Consider the following 20,837-nt stretch of genomic DNA (forward strand, 5'->3'; position numbering starts at 1 on the left):
TTTTGTATAAAAATTATTAAAATTGTAATTTATTTCAGACTTTCAAAAAAAACTTAACATAAATCTTGTTAAATGCTATTCGAGCTATAAATGAGCTCCGATCCGAAAATCTACATAGACAGAATGGTCTTCTTGATAATGTCGATGCTCTCGCGCATTTGAGTCTCATTGATGACGAGTGGAGGAGCAAAACGAATGATATCCCCATGGGTGGGCTTGGCCAGAAGACCATTCTCCTTGAGCTTCAGGCACACCTGCCAAGCATCGTATTCTGTAAGAGAAAAGTTAAGTTTACCAAAGGCTTATTCGTTTAAAGTAAAGAAAACTTACTCTTATTAATGACGATGGCGTTGAGCAGACCCTTTCCGCGCACCACCGAAACCACATCCTTGGGAAGCTGAGACAACTCGCTGCGCAGCAGTTCACCCATTTTGAAGGCATTCTCGGCCAGCTTTTCCTCCTGCAGGACCTCCAAGGCGGCCATGGCCACCTTGCAGCCCAAAGGATTACCACCGTATGTGGATCCATGCTCACCTGGCTTGATGCACAGCATCACCTGATCGTTGCAGAGAACCGCAGAAACAGGATACAAGCCACCGGATAATGCCTTTCCCAGGATCAGAATATCTGGCTGAACCTGTTCGTAATTAACAGCCAGCATTTTTCCGGTTCTGGCCAATCCCGTCTGCACTTCATCGGCAATCCAGAGGACATTGTACTTGGAGCAGAGTTCACGGACCTTCTTCAGATAACCATTACTCGGGACCACCACACCGGCCTCGCCCTGAATGGGTTCCACCATGAAAGCGCACACATTGGGATCCTTGAGCGACTCCTCCAGTGCTGTAACATTATCGTATTCGATCAACTCGAATCCCGGCATGAAGGGTCCAAATCCCTCGTAGCTACTGGGATCATTGGAGGCGGACACTGCGGACAGGGTGCGTCCCCAGAAATTGTTGCGGGCGAAAATGATCTTGGCCTGATTGGCTGGTATTTTCTTCTCCAGATAGCCCCACTTGCGGGCCAATTTGCAGGCGGTTTCTCCACCCTCAACACCCGTGTTCATGGGCAGCACTTTGTCGAAACCAAATAGCCTAGTCACATACTCCTCGTACTCGCCCAGGACATCTGAATAAAAGGCACTATGTGGCACGAAATAGAGAGAAAGTAATTAATAATTGAACAATGGTTGTTGTGTACTATATCTTATAATTATTCCGTACAATTTTTGAAAAAAACATAGCCTCAGAAAATATGCATGGTTTTTAGAAGACTGTTATTTTAGATACAAAACTTTCTTTAAATTCCATATTTACGTGTTTAAAAATTCTAAAATAAATGAGCAACATTCAGCATTAAAATGTGGTCTGAGTCAATACTTACTTTTTTATATATACTACCTTGTTTTAACACCTAAATATGAAATTAACAGACATTTTATTCTTCCCCTCCTTTTTGTTTGCGACTTTTAGATATTTAAATTAAAAGTCATTTTCTTAAAACGCTCAAAGACTGCTAAAATAATCCCACAAAAATAGGTCAAAAACTATTCTGGTCATCTAAAAATAGTTCAATAAACCTCTTTCCTGTCCAGTACATTGCCTTTTGGCGTTATCAATCTCAATTAAGTTCCAAATTTAGAAATCGCAACAAACAATAACAAGTCATCGGTCTCGCGATTTGTTATCAACGAACCTCTATTGACTTTATTGGCCCACTCAACCTAACAATCTGGCCCTGGCAACCCAAAAGAAACCAAATAAAACCGGCAACGAGGAGACCCATTAGTTAGAATTCAAGCCACAAATAAATTAAATAAATTTTCTTCTGACTAGTGTGGAATCACTACTCAGAGAAGTGAGAATTTATATACGCATTTTCTAGTTACTGATAAGATTTCAGTTAGTCCGCGGGGGGTTATCAACATCCCAAGTATATACTTGGTAAAAAAAAGGAACTTTAGAAGTAAACAAATGCAGTATAATTTTTGTTATAAGCTTTTTTAATGATCTAGGAAAAAAACCAAAATTCTCTTGACCAATCAATCACATGACTTCTTGAACACAGTTGTTTTTAAAATGTACTTTAATAATCCGAAAATTTTATTGATAGACTGTGTAATCTTGTTCAGACACATTAAAAATTAACGCCCCCGACATACGCTCCTTTATAAGTTTTATTGCCATTCAACCGAAAAAGTTATTAAGCAATCATTGAGTTTAATTTTTCGGTTGACAACAGAAAGAAAATAGGGCAAGCAATCTGCACTTAAACTTGAGTGAACAAAAATTTTTCCCAAACAATTGGGCAGAGATATGTATACTAAACATATATAAAAATTAGCGCGGACTTTATCTTTAAAAGTTTGAAAATATAAATTGATTATAAATGACAGGTTAACATTTTTTAAATAAAATTGCGTATACGCCACGTAATCCAGACATAATTGTTAAATACAAAAAGTAGAAACCAAAAGAACATTGACAAAAACAATGTCACTTTGTGGATTGCGAGGTTCAACATTGCGTATACGTCCCATTATCCAAATTTAATATTTTTCTTAACAAATCTAAAAATTTATTAGCTAATGTAAAAACTATATATTTTGAGACTAAACTGAAATAAATCCATTAAACCATGTCCACCCTAAATACTATATAAATTGCTGATAAAGTCTGGAGCCGATAAGCTTTCATGGGGGGCACGTCTTTGTTCTCTAATTTTATTTGACTGGAGCTCTGTTTTTTCGCCTTTTTCACTTACCGCGATGTCAAGGCCAATTTGGTGGCCTGTTCGGTAAGGGCCTTGACGATCTTTGGATGGCAGTGGCCCTGGTTGACTGCCGAATAGGCACTCAAGTAGTCGAAATAGCGTTTTCCCTCCACATCCCAGACGAAGACGCCTTCGCCCTTGGACAAGGCAACCGGCAGTGGATGGTAGTTGTGGGCACCGTATTTGTTTTCCCGGGCATAGACTGCCTCGGAAAGGGAAGATCCGGATGAAGTGGCCGACTCCTGGGCAGCCGTCTTCTGGGCCAAGTAGCTGAGGCGGGTGGCAATGCCGCGTGTTGACAGTTTCGAGAACATTATTTTAACGTTAATTTCCAAGATCGATGGGTAAATGGCACTTCTACTCGCGGATCGCTTCGGATGCTCACTGAAAATCTACTGCCAGTGGGCGGGTGCTTTTTATACCCGGAGAGAAACTGTAGCGAAACTGTAGCGAAACTGTAGAGAACCCTCATGGAAGCTTGCTCTCAGTCTCTTGCCGGTTCTCTATACTATATATTACTTTCTGATGCCTCTCCTGCCTTATCTTATTACATTGCTATATCATTATGCACATTAAAATAAAAAAAAATCATTTTCCATTTGATACTTTATGAATTTGAGTTATTGTTGCCGTTGATATTTATGCTTTGTAATCAGCTTGAAAATTTCCACTGCTAAATTGATAAAGCTTTAGCAAGCTTTATATGCATAAATATATTACACTTAAAAGCTTCGTTAGTCCAGAATTCGATAATTGTTTTGTTTTTTTTTATCCCAGAAATAGATATGGACAAAATATTATAGCAAAAAACTTAATCTTAAGCCAATTTATTTTGATTACATTTTTGTTTTATTTTTTTTTTATTTTAACGAATATGAAACTATCATTGAATATATATTTATTACATCTTTAGCCATAGCATCTTCTTGCATATTATTTCACACATATATCTTCGTTAATTTACTTAAATTGTTTAAAGTAAAAATAATATTAATCCCCCTTACACTTAATCTTACTTACCTTTATTAAATTCCACATATTACAACCGATCTTGTTGGTATTTTCACATATTTATTTGATTTTTCATAAATAATTTATGGGCTTAAGAATTTACAACTAGTTTTATGCTTAGAGATGATAATTTATTCTCATTTATCGTATATTGTTTGTTTTGTTTTATCAATCAAACATTCAACAATTATAGCACGTTCAGGGAAATTACGAATACATACATAATGATATATTAAAGTACATGCATATATATATATATATTTACTATATATATGACAGTTGAGAAGGCAACACAAAAATTGCACTAAAATATTGTTTTACAAAACAAAAACCAATTCCATTTAAAATGAAAACAAATTAATTTTACATGTAGAATTTATACAGGGCAAAAACATTCGATTTTTTGTGGGTGTTTTTTTGTTGTTGTTGTTGTTTGTGTTTTTTTTTTTGGTGGGCGGGCTAGCAGAACCGATAATTGGGGTGTTGCCTACTTTGGGGATGCCCAATTAAATATCCATTTGCTCGTCGCGTTTCATTAGCTACCTCAAATACAATATGTTATTAATTAATTTTAATAAATTCACGCTTTGATTGCAATTATCAATTCGACCCCTTGACCCTCACTCCAATTCATTCCATGACCTGGGTCACACTTTGCTGTGGCGATTGGGCGGGTGAAAGGCTGCGTGGCGTTGCCGTGGCCACCACATCACCTGCTCCTCCGCCACCAACTCCACCACCTCCTCCACCTGAAGCCCTTTGCTGATTTTGGGCCTGATTCAGTAGCTCCTTGTTCAAGCGATAGCTGCTCATCACATTGGCACAACTCTGGTGGAAATAGAAGTTACGACCGCGCAGGAACGCATCCGTATTGAGATCCTTTATGCCTGTCTTGAAATATACAAGAAACAAATATAACAAATTATAGCAATTGCAATTTGTTTACAATCAAATATTAAGTGTGCAATTAACTAGTAGACAATTACTAGATTGGAAATAGAAAGTTAAGGGGGTGTGGTAATGGGGGTATTATAGATCGTGCTCGAGAATTAAAGTGAGAACTGAAGCAAACTGAGAAATTACCTTACAAATGAAACATTTGTTTTCATCGTCCGGTTTTAAATCCGAACTAATTCCCACCTTTGTGTCCAATTGCGTTAATCCCGGCACGCCCATCGACGACAACTGCGACAGGCTGTTCTCCATGCTCTCCGAGTATTTCGATGCCGGATTGTTGTTGATGTTGTTGTTATTGTTGTTACTGCTGCTATTATTGTTGTTGTGCGATATGTCCATGGGTCCCGGCTCGGTGCTGCTCACCTGCGGCTCCGAACGGGGTCGCTCCTCCACAGGTGAAATGTTCTCAAGGGATCTGTGAACGGAAAGGGTATCATTATGAGATATGCTGACATTTTTCTTACCTATTTTGGGATTAAAAGCTATTTTTAGTAACTCCCTATTGCTAGTTTTCGGAATATTATAAGTCACTAGTTAGTTTTGAAATCACTAATGTATAAAGCTATCTTAAGGTCTTAAAGAATTGTGGTTTATTTTTCTAAAAACCTGCGTTTGCATGTTGGTTGGTGAATTTTGGGTTGATATTAAACCCTTTCAATTTTCTTAAATAATGGCTTTTCGAAAAAATTCATCTAAATCCAGCACTTCTAAGCTTATAACATTTCTAACACAACATTCCATATAAGATTTGGAAACACTTTTTATTTAGATTTAGGTTTTGTAAGCTTGAATAATGAACCTTTAAACAAAAGTGTAAATTATGAATTCTTTAGATTATGTTGATTTTTACAAATAATATTTTCTTAAATTGTCAAGATTGAAGCTTTTTAAAACCCTCTGTTTTGTTATCCGAAATATATGATTTTATTCCGGATGACTCAGATCTCACCTGCTGCTGCCCACATTCTGATCCTCCTGCCGGCGCTGAATCTTGTTGTAATTGATTTTGCTCGACATCTTCACAGTATCGTCGTCGTCGACAATTACGTCCTCATCGCTATCATTTTGGCATGAGGCCGTGTCCATCATTAGGTCCTTGTTGTTGCCCCCGCTGTTGTTGTTGTTGGTGCTACCGCTGCTGTTGTTGTCGTTAACGCCCACTCCGCAGGAATCGGCGTTGTAGTAGTGATGTGTGGTGGATGACAGCTCGCTGACGGTTTTCACTGGGGGTTAAATGGAAGGCAATCATTAGCATAAGGCTACACTCAAAAATATTCACTTACAATCAAAGCAATCAATGAATATTATTTTAAGGAAATAAAACTCTCATTTTTTTTAAACACCAAGAAAATTGAGGTGGTGGTAAAACGTTTGTTAATTAAAAATATGGCATTTAAAAGTTTTTTTTAGAAGTATAAAAATAATCTTATTCTTCAATCTCGCAATTAAAACAAGTAAATTAAAAAAGTTAAGATAAAGCATTTAAGTCAATATATTTGATTTAATCTATATATATATATTATATATATTCTTTTACTTCCCAAAATATGTTTTGATTTCGTATTAGTATTTGACAGTTGTTTAGTTTTTATGTTTTCTAAAATGTTTTTCAAGACAAAAACATTGTTTTACACAAGTCAATAAATGTTCTTTAGATACACATATTTATAATTGAATCTAAATTATAATGTCACTAATTAATTTTTCTCTGCAGAGTTTGTTTTTTAAAAGACCTACCACTGATATGTGCCTGTGGTGGTGGATTGACTTCTCCCGGCCAACTGCTGCTGCTGGCCGTTGCCACATTGGTGCTCACATCCTGCTCATCGGCATGCGGATCCTTCTGGCTGATCACACAGCCCGTTCGGTAGAGAATCCCGTCCAGTTTGCCCGGCTGCGAGTTGCTGTTGTGCATACTAGATGGCGGCAGAACGGAGGCGGATGTTCCTGATCCCTGGATATTTAGCTCAGATCCGGAGTCGGGCACTTCGTCGTTGCAGCTCTCCACATCTACCGTTTCGATCTCCTCCTGCGATTTGGCATCGTCCTGAAAATACAATTCAATTACATTTTAGGTCATGAAGTTGACTCTTATTTTGTTGTTTAAAAAAATCCCTCTTTTATAATTCAAATTTTTTTGGTTTTCATCCTATAAATATTAACTAAGTTTCATTTTTTTAAACTTTCTTTAAACCTTTTAAACTTATATTTTAAGTTTACGTTTGGATAACCTACAATTTTCAAGAACTCTCCAAAATCGATCTGAATATTGTTAAAAAGGTTCACATATTAATATTTTTAATACGAGTGTTTAACCAATATTTTAAATAAATTTTATATAATTGTGTTTTTAGGTAACACCTGTACATATTTTACTTATTTTCGATGAAAAACAAAGCAGAGTATTTCGAATTTGAATATAACAAAGAATAAATTTGAAATTTATAGGTAATATTAATTCTACAATTTGTATTTTTTATAGCTTAAACATATTTTTTTGGCTCTAGATTTCGAGACATTTGACTCACCTCAGGTGGAATCTTGCCCGTCTCCAAGGCATATTTCCTCTTGCAGATCGGACAACTGCTACAGTAAAGACTTTCCATCATGTACATCTCGCCGTATTTGCGCTTGCGAACTTTGAGTCTCAGGCGGTTCTGGCGATTGTTTCTTATTCTCTGGAAGGTCTATAAAATAAGGGAAACAAGGGTTAAAAATCTACTTAAAATATATATATATATTTCCAAGGGGGAAACCCACCTCCCAGCGGTTGTGACTGGTGCGAATGGCGTTCTCCTGGGCGGGACATGGCGGGGCGAACATGTAGGTGGCCTGCAGATTGGCCCGCTCAAAGCCCGCACTCAGCTTGTACAGCCTGTCCAGTTCGGTGAGGAAGTGCGAGTGCCACTCCTCGGCACTGAGTTTCAATCCGCAGACGGGGCACATTTCGGGAATGGCGCCACCGGCCGCCGCGGCCTGCAATCCGCTGACCAGGCTCAGTCCGCCCGGAACCGCCCGAAGTCCGGCCATGCTCAGACTGGCCAAGGCCGCGTGGTGAGCGGCATGGTGGGCATGGGACAGCGGATGCGGATGGGCCATGTGGTGGTGCGTCGTCACGGCCGTGGACACGGGCGGTGCTCCCACATGGTGGCCATGGTGGTGGCTATGGACGTGCGGATGGGCCAGCGGATGCGGATGCGAGTGGGCGTGCGAGTGGGGGTGGTGGTGCGGCGACGAGGCGGCCAGGTGGCTGGCCATCGAAACGGCCACACTGCTTGGTGCCGTGCTGATGGCCGGATTGCTGGTCGAGCAGGAGGACGAGGAGCTGGACGCCGACGAGGAGGTGGCCAGTGCCTGGTGGGCCTTCCCCGCATTATGCAGATCTGCGGGGGCGGGACAGAAGAGGGCGGAAAATCGGTAAATTCTAGTCAAGCCCACAAACATCAATCAAGTGGTGAGGCTATGGTATAAATGGTAAACTGCAAACTCGCTTTGATTTCCATGCACTGGCAGAAAATGTGAGCTAAATATGTCAGTGAATATAGAACAAAAACTATTCCTTAAGCTACAATTTTTCACCACCTTATTTGGGTTTATTAAATTGATACGGTGCAAGACCTAAAATTAAATTGCTTTTGTTTTCATAAGTCTACAAATTTTCTTTTCTCTACGTTTTAAAATGCCCAAAATGCCTTATTTTTTCACTTGGTTTTTGGCATATCCACTTAGATGTTAGGACTAATGAAAAATAAAAAGAATAAGGAAAAGATTCCTAAGCCATGTACCAAGATAGAAACCAAACCAATGTTTCTTTATTGAAGAAAATCTTTTATAGTAAATTTAAATCAAATTTAATTTACTTATAATTGAACTATTGAGTTAATTTACCTTGATTTTTAGTTTCAAAAAAAATTGACTAGATTTATTTAGTTGTCTAGTGATAATGGACACATATAAATTTTGGAAACATTTTTTTTATCAACCTGAATATTGACATGATTTTTCCAAGTGCACTTCCCCCACTTTTATCGTACCAATAAATTTTCCAGCCTTTTTCTAATTGCCTCATGCCTCTTTTTAACACGTCGAAAAAAAATTAATTGGAGCTCGTAATTCTCGAAGAGAATCTGAATTGTTGGCAAAAGCAGCAGCAGCAGCAAACACACAACTCCGCTGCAGGATTCCCGATGTCAGACACACGTCGACCCCACGTATTTCGGTAGCCACAGGCGAAAAAATAAAACACCGGCAACCACAATAAATACAAACTGTTGACTGCAAACCCACCAAACAAAATCTGGCCGCCATTCTGCACGTGACTGCGTCCCAGCAATTAAAATAATATTACAATAAATATATCGCAATATGGTCGCAACAGACCCAGTCGAGCGGGCGAACTACAATTGTTGAATTGAATTATATTTTTCTAAATTATTGTCCGGCAAAATATGTCGGTTAACCGCGCCCATCAGCAACACTCGAATGGATATGCTTAATATACATAGAGATACATCAGAATCGTGACTTTTGTTTAAATTAGCTCGGCACTTTATTGCGCATTCACTTTCGTTATAAAGAAAAAAAGTTTATAATTGGTCACCATTTAAATAATTTATAAATTATTGAAGATGCAAATTTACTTGTAATTTACTAAGCTTTTGGTTTTAAATGTTCGAAACTATTTTAAATAACTTTTTCGAATTGAATTAAGATAAGGCCAGTTTTCTACTTCTCTTTTTAAAATAAATGAATAGGTGTATTTCTAGATTTTTTTGTTACAAGTTCAACTTTATTAAAATAAAACATATACATTTTAATGTTATGTAAATATCTGTGAGTTTTTGTATTAAAGGGATTTTTATAATTAATTCAAATGTTTGTTTAGTAATATTATTTTAGAAATAAATGAACAATTTATGTTTTAAAAGTAAATATCAAATGTACCTTCGTTGTTTACTGAACTAAATTGTTAGCAACATAAAATTGAGTTTTAATGTCTTTAATGATTATTCAATTCAAAAACACCACATTATTTCTAGTAAATATATTACTAATTCAAACTTTCGCTAGTGCAGTATGCAAAATATATAGTTCTCCTGCGTGACAGACTAAACTCCCTAAAACTGTAGTGTTCAATGACCTCCCACTTCACCCACTCCCTTTTTAGGACACGTGCTCAACGATGCTATTTCATAATCCTCCCCATCCGAGAAATGGGCGTTCCATATATCGTTACATGAATTATGACTTATGCCGCTGTACTGTGCTATTCCCTTTGGTTGTAGATGCCATTAATATTACAGAAATTAATATGAAAATTCCAAGTGTGCATTCAATATAATACATCATCGGAGTAACAAAAACCGCGAAGGGAAATAATAATAATAATAATAATGCTCGTCATAACAATGGCAAACAAAGCAATCAAAGCGATTTGCAACACTTGCGCATCCTTTGAGCAACCGAATTGTGAAATAAACCAGGGAAAAAAGTGTGTCCAACAGCCGACAAATAAATGAGCAAACATTATGGGATCGGGATCTTCGAGTGGATGGATGGTGGATAATTGCCTGCAGAAGAGTTGCCACAAAAGTCGTGGATGAGTAATTAGCCCGGGACTAAAGGACGTCTTCGTGTGCCGAACACGAGCCCGAAAGGATGTGCCGTCGGTTTGACTTTGTAGTCAAGTGGTTACGATTCTTGGAATGGGGTTGATGTTACATTTCAATAAGCCTGCTCCAGTCGAGTATCCTTGTGCCATTTAAAACACTTACGACATGCACCCCTTTGCTTAACCCCTTGCTGCTTTCAAATACTTTTGGCACGGCCTTTTGACTTCGGCCCGGCAGATGACAAAGAGGGGTTAAAATGAGCTTCGCTCGCTGTTTACCACTAGTTAGTTTAACCCATTGATAGATGGCAAACGCCTGTGCTGCAGTTTCAGCTAATTAAAAGTGTATTATTTATCGAAATTAATTTATGGCCATCCTGTCTATCCACGACTACTCGCATAATCCAAAAGTTAAACACAAATCCACATGTTGAGTATGGATGGTTTGGGTTGATCAGGGGTAAAACTGGTTTTCCGGCTTAAGTTGAAAGGCAAATAACAGCCAAAAGTTAAATAAAGAGTTGTCTGTTTTTTTGGACAGGGGTGCGGGAAAAGGGGATTGTATTATTGCTTTCTATATCTAAGAAATTATTTATATATGTGTGCTATTTCATGAATAAAATCTATCTAACTAAATTAAAATGCGAAGTTCTTAATTAAAATTTTTGTAACTTTTTTATAAGGCTTTAAGTATGCAGTCAATAGAATTTGGTTTTTATCTTGGTTTTAATTAATTTAAAAATTGAGTCATTGGGTTATTTTTAGCAATTTGTTCTGTAACTAACATGGTTACAAAAAAAATTATATTTCTTATACAAATGTATAACCCGTAAACATCTAAGCCATTTAAAACTCTATCCTTTCCCCCTTAATTCTACGCCCCTGTCATTTATTTTGTATCCTTCTCATCCTCATTTGTTTTGTTCATTTGCATTCATATTTATCATTTTCATATGCTGCCGCCAGATTTTTGTCATAAGGCGATTAACTCGAACAGCTTTGCTAGACCAATTAGCAACGCGTTTGCAGCCGATTCGGTTTAGCCTACTTTTTGGAAAAAGTAAGGATGGAAATTTAAGGACAGGCTAGGCAGAAACAACCCCCAGGTAATATGTGAAATTAAAGCCAAATATCTGAGCTCGAGGAAACTAATAAAAAACAAATTGAAGTGGAGTTTGTTTGGAGGTCGGAGAGATGCTGTCGCTGTCCTTACGCCTGCCAGTCAAAGTTAACCTACTGATGCGTTAAAATTGCTCAGCAAAAAGTAAAATTGAAACAAATACGCCTGGCGATTTTTATCAGTACGAAAAAAAAAGGGAAATCGAAAGCCCTCAACTCAAAGTTTTTCCTTTTATCGCAAACATGCAAATTTTGTCTATTTTTTTTTCTTTTTACTGGATGTAAATGTTGCTAAATAAATAAATGTGGTGGTGCTGCAGCACCCTACTTACGTCTCAAATCCCTGGGATCCTGAGAATTATTACTGCGCGGACTTTCACCCTTTTCAACGGCATCGTAATCCTGTGATCCCTCCATGGATTCATGGGATGTGCATGTGGGACTGGCCGAATCCGTGCGAAATGATTCGCTGCCATTGAACAGATTCTGCCGGGGGGTGAAAAATCGAAATCGTGCAAATCCCATTATGACAAGTGTCAATCTTCCGTCGATTATCAGCTATGTTATTTCTTTTTGAGAAAGAATTCCCTCACCTGATCCAGAGATATGCCAATGTATTTGGGCGGTGAGAAGGCCGACGGCAGCGAGAAGTTGGACAGCACCGACGGCTTCCCCAGCGGCGACCGATCGCTGGCAAAATAGTTGGCCGGTCCCGCTCCAGCGGCCGCCGCCGCCGCCGCCGCTCCGTTCGCCACCAACATCCCGTGATTGAGCAGCAGGTGAGGATTGAAGTAGTTGCCGACTAGTGACATGTTGTGGAGATCTTTGGCGTCAGGTAACTGGAAAAGGGGGAAATCGAAAGGGATTACCTAAAAAGTATAGTTGGAAAGAAGTAAGGAAAATGTTGTAGAGTCAAGGCAAATATAGTGTTTTTATTGATTTTATATTGGGGTGGTGATTAAGATTTGCCTCCAGAGAGAAGATTCGATTCCTTTACCAAACATTATTTATACATTTAATTTTAAAAATAATTTTATCGTTTCAAATTTCGAAACAAAAACTAAAAGTAAAGTATATTATCCTTTTATTTGTTTTTTTTTTTAAGTTTTCATTTTAAAAACACCCTATTTTAAGAAACTATATATTATCTTTTTTTAATTTACAACATAAACTAACAATAAGTGAAGTATTTATTTGTTTTGATTTTTTAAAAGGTTTATTTTTTTTTTGATATAACTTTGTTTTTAAAAATTTATCAAATATGGAACCGTCTGAAAAGAGCTTTACGAAACTAAAATATCCATCACCTACCCGGTAAAAAAAGTTTGAGTTTAGCATTACTTTTAAAAGTTAAGTGAGCGTTAAATTTGCACATTACTCCAGTCTAAGCAACGGAACCCATAACAAATTATATGTGCTACACGACTTGGCGTTAAAATTAGCCAATTATGGCAGGTGGAGGCTTAAACACGAAAATTGTATTATTATTGAATTATATGCTAAGGCGATATGATGCTAAAATTCAGGCAAAATGTGGCAAAACCTAATCCAAATCCCAAGAGTGAAGACGGAAGACGCCCCAAAGTATGCATGGGATTTGCATCGATACAATTTATGAACAAAAATGTTTAATTTACGACAAATAAATGTTAAATTGAGAGATTTTAGAATTACGATATCGAGCACTGCCATAAACTGTGTCAATTTCAAAGGGAAGTGGGGTATTGCTCACTTCCAATGGGGTGTAAAATAACGAGAAAAATGCTTACACTTCCACTCCCACTACCATTCCACATTCCCCGACCCAAAACTCCCACATAAAGACTTTGGCAAATGATATGGGTAACATGGGAAGGGTGAGTTGGGATTTTCGTTGGTCTGGAGGAAGTTCACCCACAGCAGATAACCCACAGAACATATAGCGTTCATAACAAATTGAGGCTGACGAGTGTTAAGCGGCGGTTGGGACGCAGACAAGATACGAGTATAACATAAGCAGCGACATGTGTGACAAGTATTAACCCTCGCCCACACTCTAATTCCACTCCCGACCCCCGAAAACATTGCAAACTTGGCTATGGAAAAAATTTACATACAAATTTGTCTGCCAAGGAAAGTATTTTTGCAGCGAAAAGTGTGAGAAAATTATAGGAAAAATATTAGTTGAGGAAACATCCTCATTTAAGGTCGTTTTTTGGGATAGCCCACTTAAAGTATGATTTAACTTACATCTTACATTGTGAAAATGGAATTGGGTAGATGAGAACCTTTAGCTTTGAAATTTAGATGGTAAATATTAAGCTTAGATTAACTATAAAATATTTTATTTTACGCATTGCCTATTTAAAATATAATTTTATTATTTTAATTTAAACTTGATTTTCAAAGTTGGTTAATATTAAGCTTAAATAAACTTAAGCACAACAAAATATTTATTAAATGATTTTAGATCGATTTTTAAGAATTCAAAAATGTTGATGAACAAGAATTAATAAAACATGTACTTTTATTATTAAAATTTGGAAAACCGGCTAATATAAAGTTGTCTATCATTAAGTTTTCTAGCAATAAGAAATTTATCTTTTGGTCAATCAATCTCATCAATTAAACTCGTAAATCCCTCCTTCGACAGTTGATTAATCTGATCCCTGGTTCTTGTTAATTTTTATCGTAATCCTGGTCACACGCTGGACCCAAGTTGAGTCCCATAAATTAAGGATTATCATGAGAAATTAGCACCTTAATTTGGGGGCGAACTGTTGACGCATATGTTGCCATATCGGGTCTGAATAATCACTAGGCGAATCATCCCCATGCTCATTAGGTTTAAAATGTTGCAAGTCAGTGGGGTGAGGAGAATTTGGGGGATTGCAACCGCATGAGTTGCACTTTGTCTAAGTCTGCGGCATGGACAGCAGCTGTTTGGGGGGCTCTGGGATGGATTGGATAACCTCCAACAGAAGTGGTCAACCACTTGGCACTCTCATTCCAAATGACTTTTTAATACAATACGTGTTGAAGAATTTTCAGCGTGGACTGTGCCTATTGATTTATGCCCGTTAATCAGTGCAAAGCTGCCATGCACAGAGAAAAAAGAAAACATTTCAAAATTTGCATTTAATGTTTTGAACTCGTGCTAATAGAAATGCGTCTAAGACAAAACCCATTCCATTTACTTTATAACTTTCACATAGCCGAACAGAATACTTTAATTTTAAATGGATTTCTCAAAGAAAATGTTTACAAACCGATTTGAAACAATCAAGCCAATTCAATTTTAACGAACTTAATCGGATTTGAAACCGACAACAGTGGTGATCAACATTATTTTAAATGAAAAAATATGAAATGGAGAAAATATGAGACTATGATCGCTAATTTTTCCAGTGCAGGAGCAGGTGCTCGTGCCATCCCTTGGAGAATGTTGTGTTTTTGGTCCTCCCCCTCTTTGTTTGCTTTTCTATTAGCGTCGGGCGGGTGATTTGTTATCCCAAATTGTAACATTCCTTATCCGGCAAAAAAAAAAAGGGGATGACTGTGCCCAGATTTGCATAAATTCGTTCTGTTTGCTTTTAACACTTGAATTATTGGTGTTCCTCGGGCGACCCCTCGCAACAATCGTACTTATTCGGTGCAACGCTCATCTGCAGTGACATATAGCAGCATATATAGTATGGCAGCCAACAACAATAACAGCTTAATTACAACAACACGATAACGAGTGGCAAATAGCAATTGTCTACATACAATTGCCAATTTCGCTTAACTTGGCCATAAAACACGGCCCAGCGTCAGCAGACGGACACGAGGTAAAACAAACAACTTAGCCAACTCAACCAACACCACAAATAAATCTCAATTTGTGGCACTAACACGAAGTAAACGAGGCTCAGATCGAACTGAAGCTCCTTGCAGTTGGACTTGGCTGGTAATACTAAAAACGTTTACCAATTGGCAATTTTCGCAAACTAAATGTTTATGGCGAGCCTTAACCTGTTCGTCTGTGGCTTTTTTTTCGTGGCCCCAAGTGATTGAACTGAAGGAGCGGAAAATTGTGATGGAAATAAATGGTATAGCATACGTTGTGGCGTTTGACTCGGGGGGAAAATGATTAAAAATGTTATTACTAGAAAGGTTTTAAAGATTTAAGACTTCGTAATAGAAATATAAAAACTTTTTTGAAAGATTTGATTAAGTTATCCTTTTCTCGCAAAGATTTTACCTCTTTTAGCAAACTATTTTACTATCAAGCATCTAAAAATATTTTGTGGCTTTGTTTAAAAACATATCTGTATTGTTAATACAATCATTTTTGAAAAAGTAAAACATCTGTTAAGCGGAAAAAAAAGTGAAAAAAATGTACACAAAATAATTTAAGTTCTCTGTAATCGAACAAATTTGCTTAGAATGAATCGCGAATTAAAATGTAAAATCTTTATAAAATTCAACATGTCCTGTTTATTAAAAACTTTAAAACATAATACTAGTCTGTATCGTGTATTGTTGCAATCTGAATAAAATTAAAATAAAATTTTAAAGCACGATTAAAAAATACTTTTTCAACTCACATCTTACAAATTTCACGTTTTTTAAGAAACAGCTATGTAAGTCTCCTGATATCTTCTATTTTATATCTCCTCACATATTTTTTCCTCCGTTGGCATTCCACAAGCCAACTATCACTGACCATTTGGGCATTATACTACCAACGAGTGCTTCTTGTTAAACGCTTCGATGCCTTCGCATTTTTCCGCCTGCTCCCTAGCTGCCTTCTTGATAAATTGCTATAAATTAAATTAAGCTCAGTCACACACCAACACACAGTCGCACACGCATATGCACACAACTCACCTACACATACTTTGTGGTAATAAGTGGCAAAAAAAAAGAATTATTTTTCATATGCTGGCCCGACTTAGTCTCATAATTTTGCCCACCCTAACTTCGTTCTGCCATTTTTTTTTTTTTTTTTGCGAAGGGGTCAGTCTGTTTACCTTTTGTTGTTACTGCTGCTGTTGTGGTTACAAAATTGTTATGGTGCCCGCTGGGTTTTCTTTTCGCTGCTTTTGACCCACCCAGACAGGTTGGTGGTTAAAGTAAGAGGTCCGTGCACAGGCAGTTGGAAGAAGTGACACGAGAACCAGGAGAAGGCGATATTAAACCATTTGACATTGCATTTAATATGCTTGCTCGGCTTGTTTTTATTAATTTTTATTGTTTGGGCTAGGCTTGGTTATAAATGGTTTCATAAATTAGGGTAGATAAGCGAGTGGTGCAGTGGCTTTTGTAGCCGTAGTCGTTGTTGGAGGAAGTGAAATTGGTGGGAAGGTAAGGGAATATTTTAGTTTAGGATTTCTTGCTTTCTTCGCATAGTATTTCTTGGTTGTTTCACATATATGCTATTTAACGAGCTAACACATTGAAATCGTCATTTGTTTAGACGATGTTTGAAGATGATGTTCTTAAAACAAGAATCCTAAATACTAAATACGATCCAGATTGCAAAGAATAATTTTAATGTGAAGTAAAATTAAGATTTAACATAAATGTTAATAAATATCAAAAGAAAGTACCTAATAATAAAACTCACGTTTATTTATAGAATAGAAAATCTCTACAAAAGCTTGTAATGTTCTTAAAATGTGAAATACAATATTGCCTTGCCATTCTGTTTCTTCAATCTTCCATACCAAATAACTTTTATCCATCGAACCCAACTCGCATCTAAAAGCCGAGGACATATTGTTGTCATGTTTAACATATCTTAACGCTACTCAATGCTATGCAGAGGCAGAGATATAATTTCAATTCCAACTTCTGGCCCCAGTTGGAATAACCAGTTTCGAACTGTTCGAACATCATCAGGGCTCGAGTTCTTCATCATTTGTAGCATCAGCGTCAAGATCATTGCTCATGTTTACAATGATGACAGGCAGCAAGAGCAAAATAAGCTGAAGCTGGCCAAGAAGCCGGCGGAGGAGCCGACTGCCAACCAAATCAAATGGCCAGCTTCTCTGTGGGATCGGACCAGTAGTTAACAGTGGCAGCGACTGCTGCCCGCTTCCATCAGGCCCGAGTTGAAGTTCGGAATTGAAGCTATCATAAATCTGTTCGTCGCAAAAATCTACACACAATGGGGCGTTTGCAAACGCATTCGTTGATCGGAATGCGACGACGAACTCTCTGAATCTGCCTCTTGACTGACTGCGGGATTGGAAATGCGAGCGTGATCGACTTATATAGGTATAGGAAATATCGGTAATCATAAAACAGTACGAACACTATCTAACGAGAAATATACTTTAAAAACATTCGCTTTTACAAATTTCGAACTATATTTTATGAGCTCTGTTCTTTCCAATATTCTGTTAAAATCATGTTTAAATACACTGTAAGTCAATTTTATTATATCTTTTTTTTCCATACGAGTAAAAATAAAATTACTGTTTATTAACAATACTAAACGTCTTTATATTTAGTATATTAAATATTTCAGTTGATTTTTTAAAAATGTAAGTTCATCTGTGTCAGTGATCGACAACTTCCTATGCGTAATTAATTTTTACAAACGAACATATCTTTAGGTGGAAACACCACTCAACCATATATTGGTCGTGTGTCGGCAAAGGATCTAGGGTATGATGAGATCTTAAAATATGCTTAATATTTTAATTGAAGAAAGTTATATCTCCAAACTCTTTCTCCATATTCACTGCACTTAAAAGAAGAGATAACAGTGCTTTCTATTCACTTTCTCCATCATAAATGGATCGTTAATTGAGTGCATGATCTGCAATCACGGTGTCATCCCTAATCGCATCTCCAATTGGAAGTTCACTTGGAAGTTCTGGTTGGATTTGTTGTTTTACAATGCAGCATTGTTTTGGTTGCTGTGGGCATTTTGCCTTTGCCGCTGATTCTTCTTCCCGAGCGGTGTGCTGATTTATGACATCTTTCGGCATTCGGCTACCGGCCCCCAGTCTTTATGATTTGTCATAAATATGTCCCCTCTGTCCGATCGGATCGGATCGGATCGGTTCGACGATTCCAATCAGCAGTTGTCCGGATTGTGTTAGCATTTCTAGAGGAGTGCTTAGTGCTCCTTTACTTACTCTCGATGGAAACGGACGTTGTCCACGTAGAGCCTCATGCAAACCGGAAGCGGCTTCCGAGAGGACAACGAGCGCTTGAGATGGCAAATGGCTGCTGCCAAATGCGTTGCTTTCCATCTGCAGCTCGTTTTTGTTTTTGTTTTGGTTTTTTTTTGGTTTAGACTGATTTGGCACTAGGGGGCACTCATAACCTCACTTTCACTTGTGTTTTAGTAGTATTGGCACATGCAAAGATCACTTGATATTGTATCCAGAACAAACGTTTGGTAATTATTGTATTTGCGCGTCGGTAAAACGATGATTCGGATCAGCTGACTGCTCGCTCGCTCTCTCCTTTGCTTTCACTTGCTCTCTCGACACAGAACACCCGCACGTACGCGCTGCAAAAATCCAACTGAGGCTGCCTGGAAACCAGTTGCCGTTAGTCGGCCCGTTTGCTTCCTCTTCTCCAGCCTCGCTGCTGCGCAGTCGGCGTCGACGTCGCTGCGTAACGCCTCGACGCTTCTGATTGGCCAATGGCCACAACCGGTTTGGCTACACTATCGCCATCCCGTACTCGCGCACGCCCACTCCCACTCCGGTAGTACTTTTACATTATATTTCACCTCTTTAGTCAGTGAGTTTGTTTTTGCCGCTGCATTATTATTATTCCAAAATGGTTGCATGTTTGTCCGTTGGCCATTGTACGCCTGTTTGTCTGCCAGCACCTGGTACTGGTACTCCCCGGATTTCCACCCCACCTCCCCGTCCCCCACCCCATCCACCACATCAACTTCTGACATTTTGTGTAAATAAACCGTATGGGAAGCATTTATACTTTTGGCTCTGGCATTTTGTTGTTGTTTGTCGGACACTGTCCTGGACAAAAGTATCTTGGAAGTAGTCTCTTTCTTTTTGCCCCTGCAGCTGGCTTTTTGCACACCGTCCACTTAATATAGCGCATTACTGTGGTATTTATTGGGCGAGAAGTGGCAAAAATATGTCAGTAGTAGGGTATTCCGAAAATTGGAATTTAATAGGCCAATTGGAACTTTTTGATACGCTAGTTTGTCTTAATCACGTTCCCTATATTAAGCAATTTAAACAAATTATAAACCAATTATTTACCCAAGCATTTAATAGTTACATTTTTTCAACGTCAAGTCATATTTTTATAAGTTCCTCCAACTATTTTCCTGTCCACGTTTCCATCTGTCTTTTGAGTATTGGAAATAAATAATTTAAACACCGAACTTAAAACATTTAGGTTTACAGCTATTGAATCAACGTTTTCAAAAGGGATAGATACTCATGTCATTCAATGATAGAGAAATTCAATGTTGTAGAAAATGTTTAAAATAAAAATAATTTTTTAGTTTCATTAAAAACAAAGTGTAATTTGTTAAAGTGCTTTACTTGTTCCACTGTCAACTAACCAACAAACTACGTACAACCAGAAATAGTTGTCACAAAATATTACTACAAACAGCAACTGAGACTACAACAAGTATTACAGCAACAGCACAGGAGCAACCTACAACAACCACTGTGAACAGGGGACAGTATAAAAAGCTTAACCCATCGGCGCGCTACTTTTTATTTCGACCTCGTTGGGTTTGCTGTGATTTCCAATATGCCGGACTAACTAAATAAAGTATTTTCCTTGCAATTTACTTGGATGGTCAGGACCGCGGGGAGGCGGTCTAGAGATTCGTGTAAAAAATGCGAAAACCTTTCTGACATGTTTATGGGGCCCTGTCTGTCAAATCGAGGCAGTTGACACCACTCGCGCCCCTCTTCTTTAATTGGTGGCTAGTAAATTTCCTTTTTACCATCTTTGGGCCGGGGGATCTTCTCGGGATGATTTCTTCTAATTTTTTGCTCATTAAATTTACATTTTAAGAATTCCTGTGCGAGCAGAGAAGTTTGCACTTTATAATTTCCAGCAGCCTGCCTTTCGGTTTATTACCCATCTCTGTCAGTGGGAGGGAGTTCGCGATATTGTGGAGTGGGAGGAGTATAAGGGAGTGGTAAGCTGGAACGGGAGCTCTATATGCACAGAAAAAAAAATAAGAAAAGGTCAGTAAATTCATAGCCATTACAAAAGTGTTTTATTCTCTATTAGAAAAATGTTGTTCTTAAGTTATTTAATATTTATGATAACTCCAGATGGGTAAGTCAGTAAAGTACACATAAATGTTGATCCTAATAATTAAACTTGATTGTAGGATTTTGTTCCATTTTGTATAATGAAAGTTAATAATAATATTTAA

General features: G+C 37.8%; 2 protein-coding genes across 8 annotated transcripts; both read right to left on the reverse strand.

Moving 5' to 3' along the window:
- On the reverse strand, positions 1 to 3,174 carry LOC128257879 (ornithine aminotransferase, mitochondrial). Its single transcript, XM_052989112.1, has 3 exons — positions 2,767 to 3,174; positions 331 to 1,145; positions 1 to 271 (listed from the first exon to the last, which is right to left on the reverse strand). The coding sequence occupies exons 1-3, from the start codon at positions 3,087 to 3,089 to the stop codon at positions 111 to 113; spliced, it is 1,299 nt and encodes a 432-aa protein (XP_052845072.1). The 5' UTR covers positions 3,090 to 3,174; the 3' UTR covers positions 1 to 110.
- A 1,045-nt stretch (positions 3,175 to 4,219) lies between these two features.
- On the reverse strand, positions 4,220 to 18,963 carry LOC128257877 (protein Teyrha-meyrha). Of its 7 annotated transcripts, none has more exons than XM_052989106.1 (9): positions 18,630 to 18,963; positions 12,067 to 12,312; positions 11,806 to 11,959; positions 7,504 to 8,126; positions 7,272 to 7,430; positions 6,481 to 6,790; positions 5,693 to 5,966; positions 4,870 to 5,158; positions 4,220 to 4,677 (listed from the first exon to the last, which is right to left on the reverse strand). In XM_052989106.1, the coding sequence occupies exons 2-9, from the start codon at positions 12,283 to 12,285 to the stop codon at positions 4,417 to 4,419; spliced, it is 2,289 nt and encodes a 762-aa protein (XP_052845066.1). In that variant the 5' UTR covers positions 12,286 to 12,312; positions 18,630 to 18,963; the 3' UTR covers positions 4,220 to 4,416. The 7 variants fall into 7 exon arrangements, with proteins under 7 accessions (XP_052845066.1, XP_052845065.1, XP_052845061.1 ...); XM_052989105.1 differs by having other exon boundaries at positions 4,927 to 5,158; positions 18,586 to 18,963; XM_052989101.1 differs by having other exon boundaries at positions 18,586 to 18,963.
- Positions 18,964 to 20,837: the final 1,874 nt, after the last annotated feature.

The sequence above is a fragment of the Drosophila gunungcola genome (genome assembly GCF_025200985.1).
Source record: "Drosophila gunungcola strain Sukarami chromosome 3L unlocalized genomic scaffold, Dgunungcola_SK_2 000002F, whole genome shotgun sequence".
Lineage (NCBI taxonomy): Eukaryota > Metazoa > Arthropoda > Insecta > Diptera > Drosophilidae > Drosophila > Drosophila gunungcola.

Coding starts and splice junctions, on each gene's coding strand:
- LOC128257877 (XM_052989100.1), bottom strand. CDS start 18,702: ATGGAAAGCAACGCATTTGGCAGCAGCCATTTGCCATCTCAAGCGCTC. Junction 6,791..7,271: donor CGGGCAAGATTCCACCTGAG/GTGAGTCAAATG, acceptor TTGTATTTTCAG/GACGATGCCAAATCGCAGGA. Junction 5,967..6,480: donor ACCACAGGCACATATCAGTG/GTAGGTCTTTTA, acceptor TTTAACCCCCAG/TGAAAACCGTCAGCGAGCTG.
- LOC128257879 (XM_052989112.1), bottom strand. CDS start 3,089: ATGTTCTCGAAACTGTCAACACGCGGCATTGCCACCCGCCTCAGCTAC. Junction 1,146..2,766: donor AAATTGGCCTTGACATCGCG/GTAAGTGAAAAA, acceptor CGTGCCACATAG/TGCCTTTTATTCAGATGTCC. Junction 272..330: donor CGCCATCGTCATTAATAAGA/GTAAGTTTTCTT, acceptor TTTCTCTTACAG/AATACGATGCTTGGCAGGTG.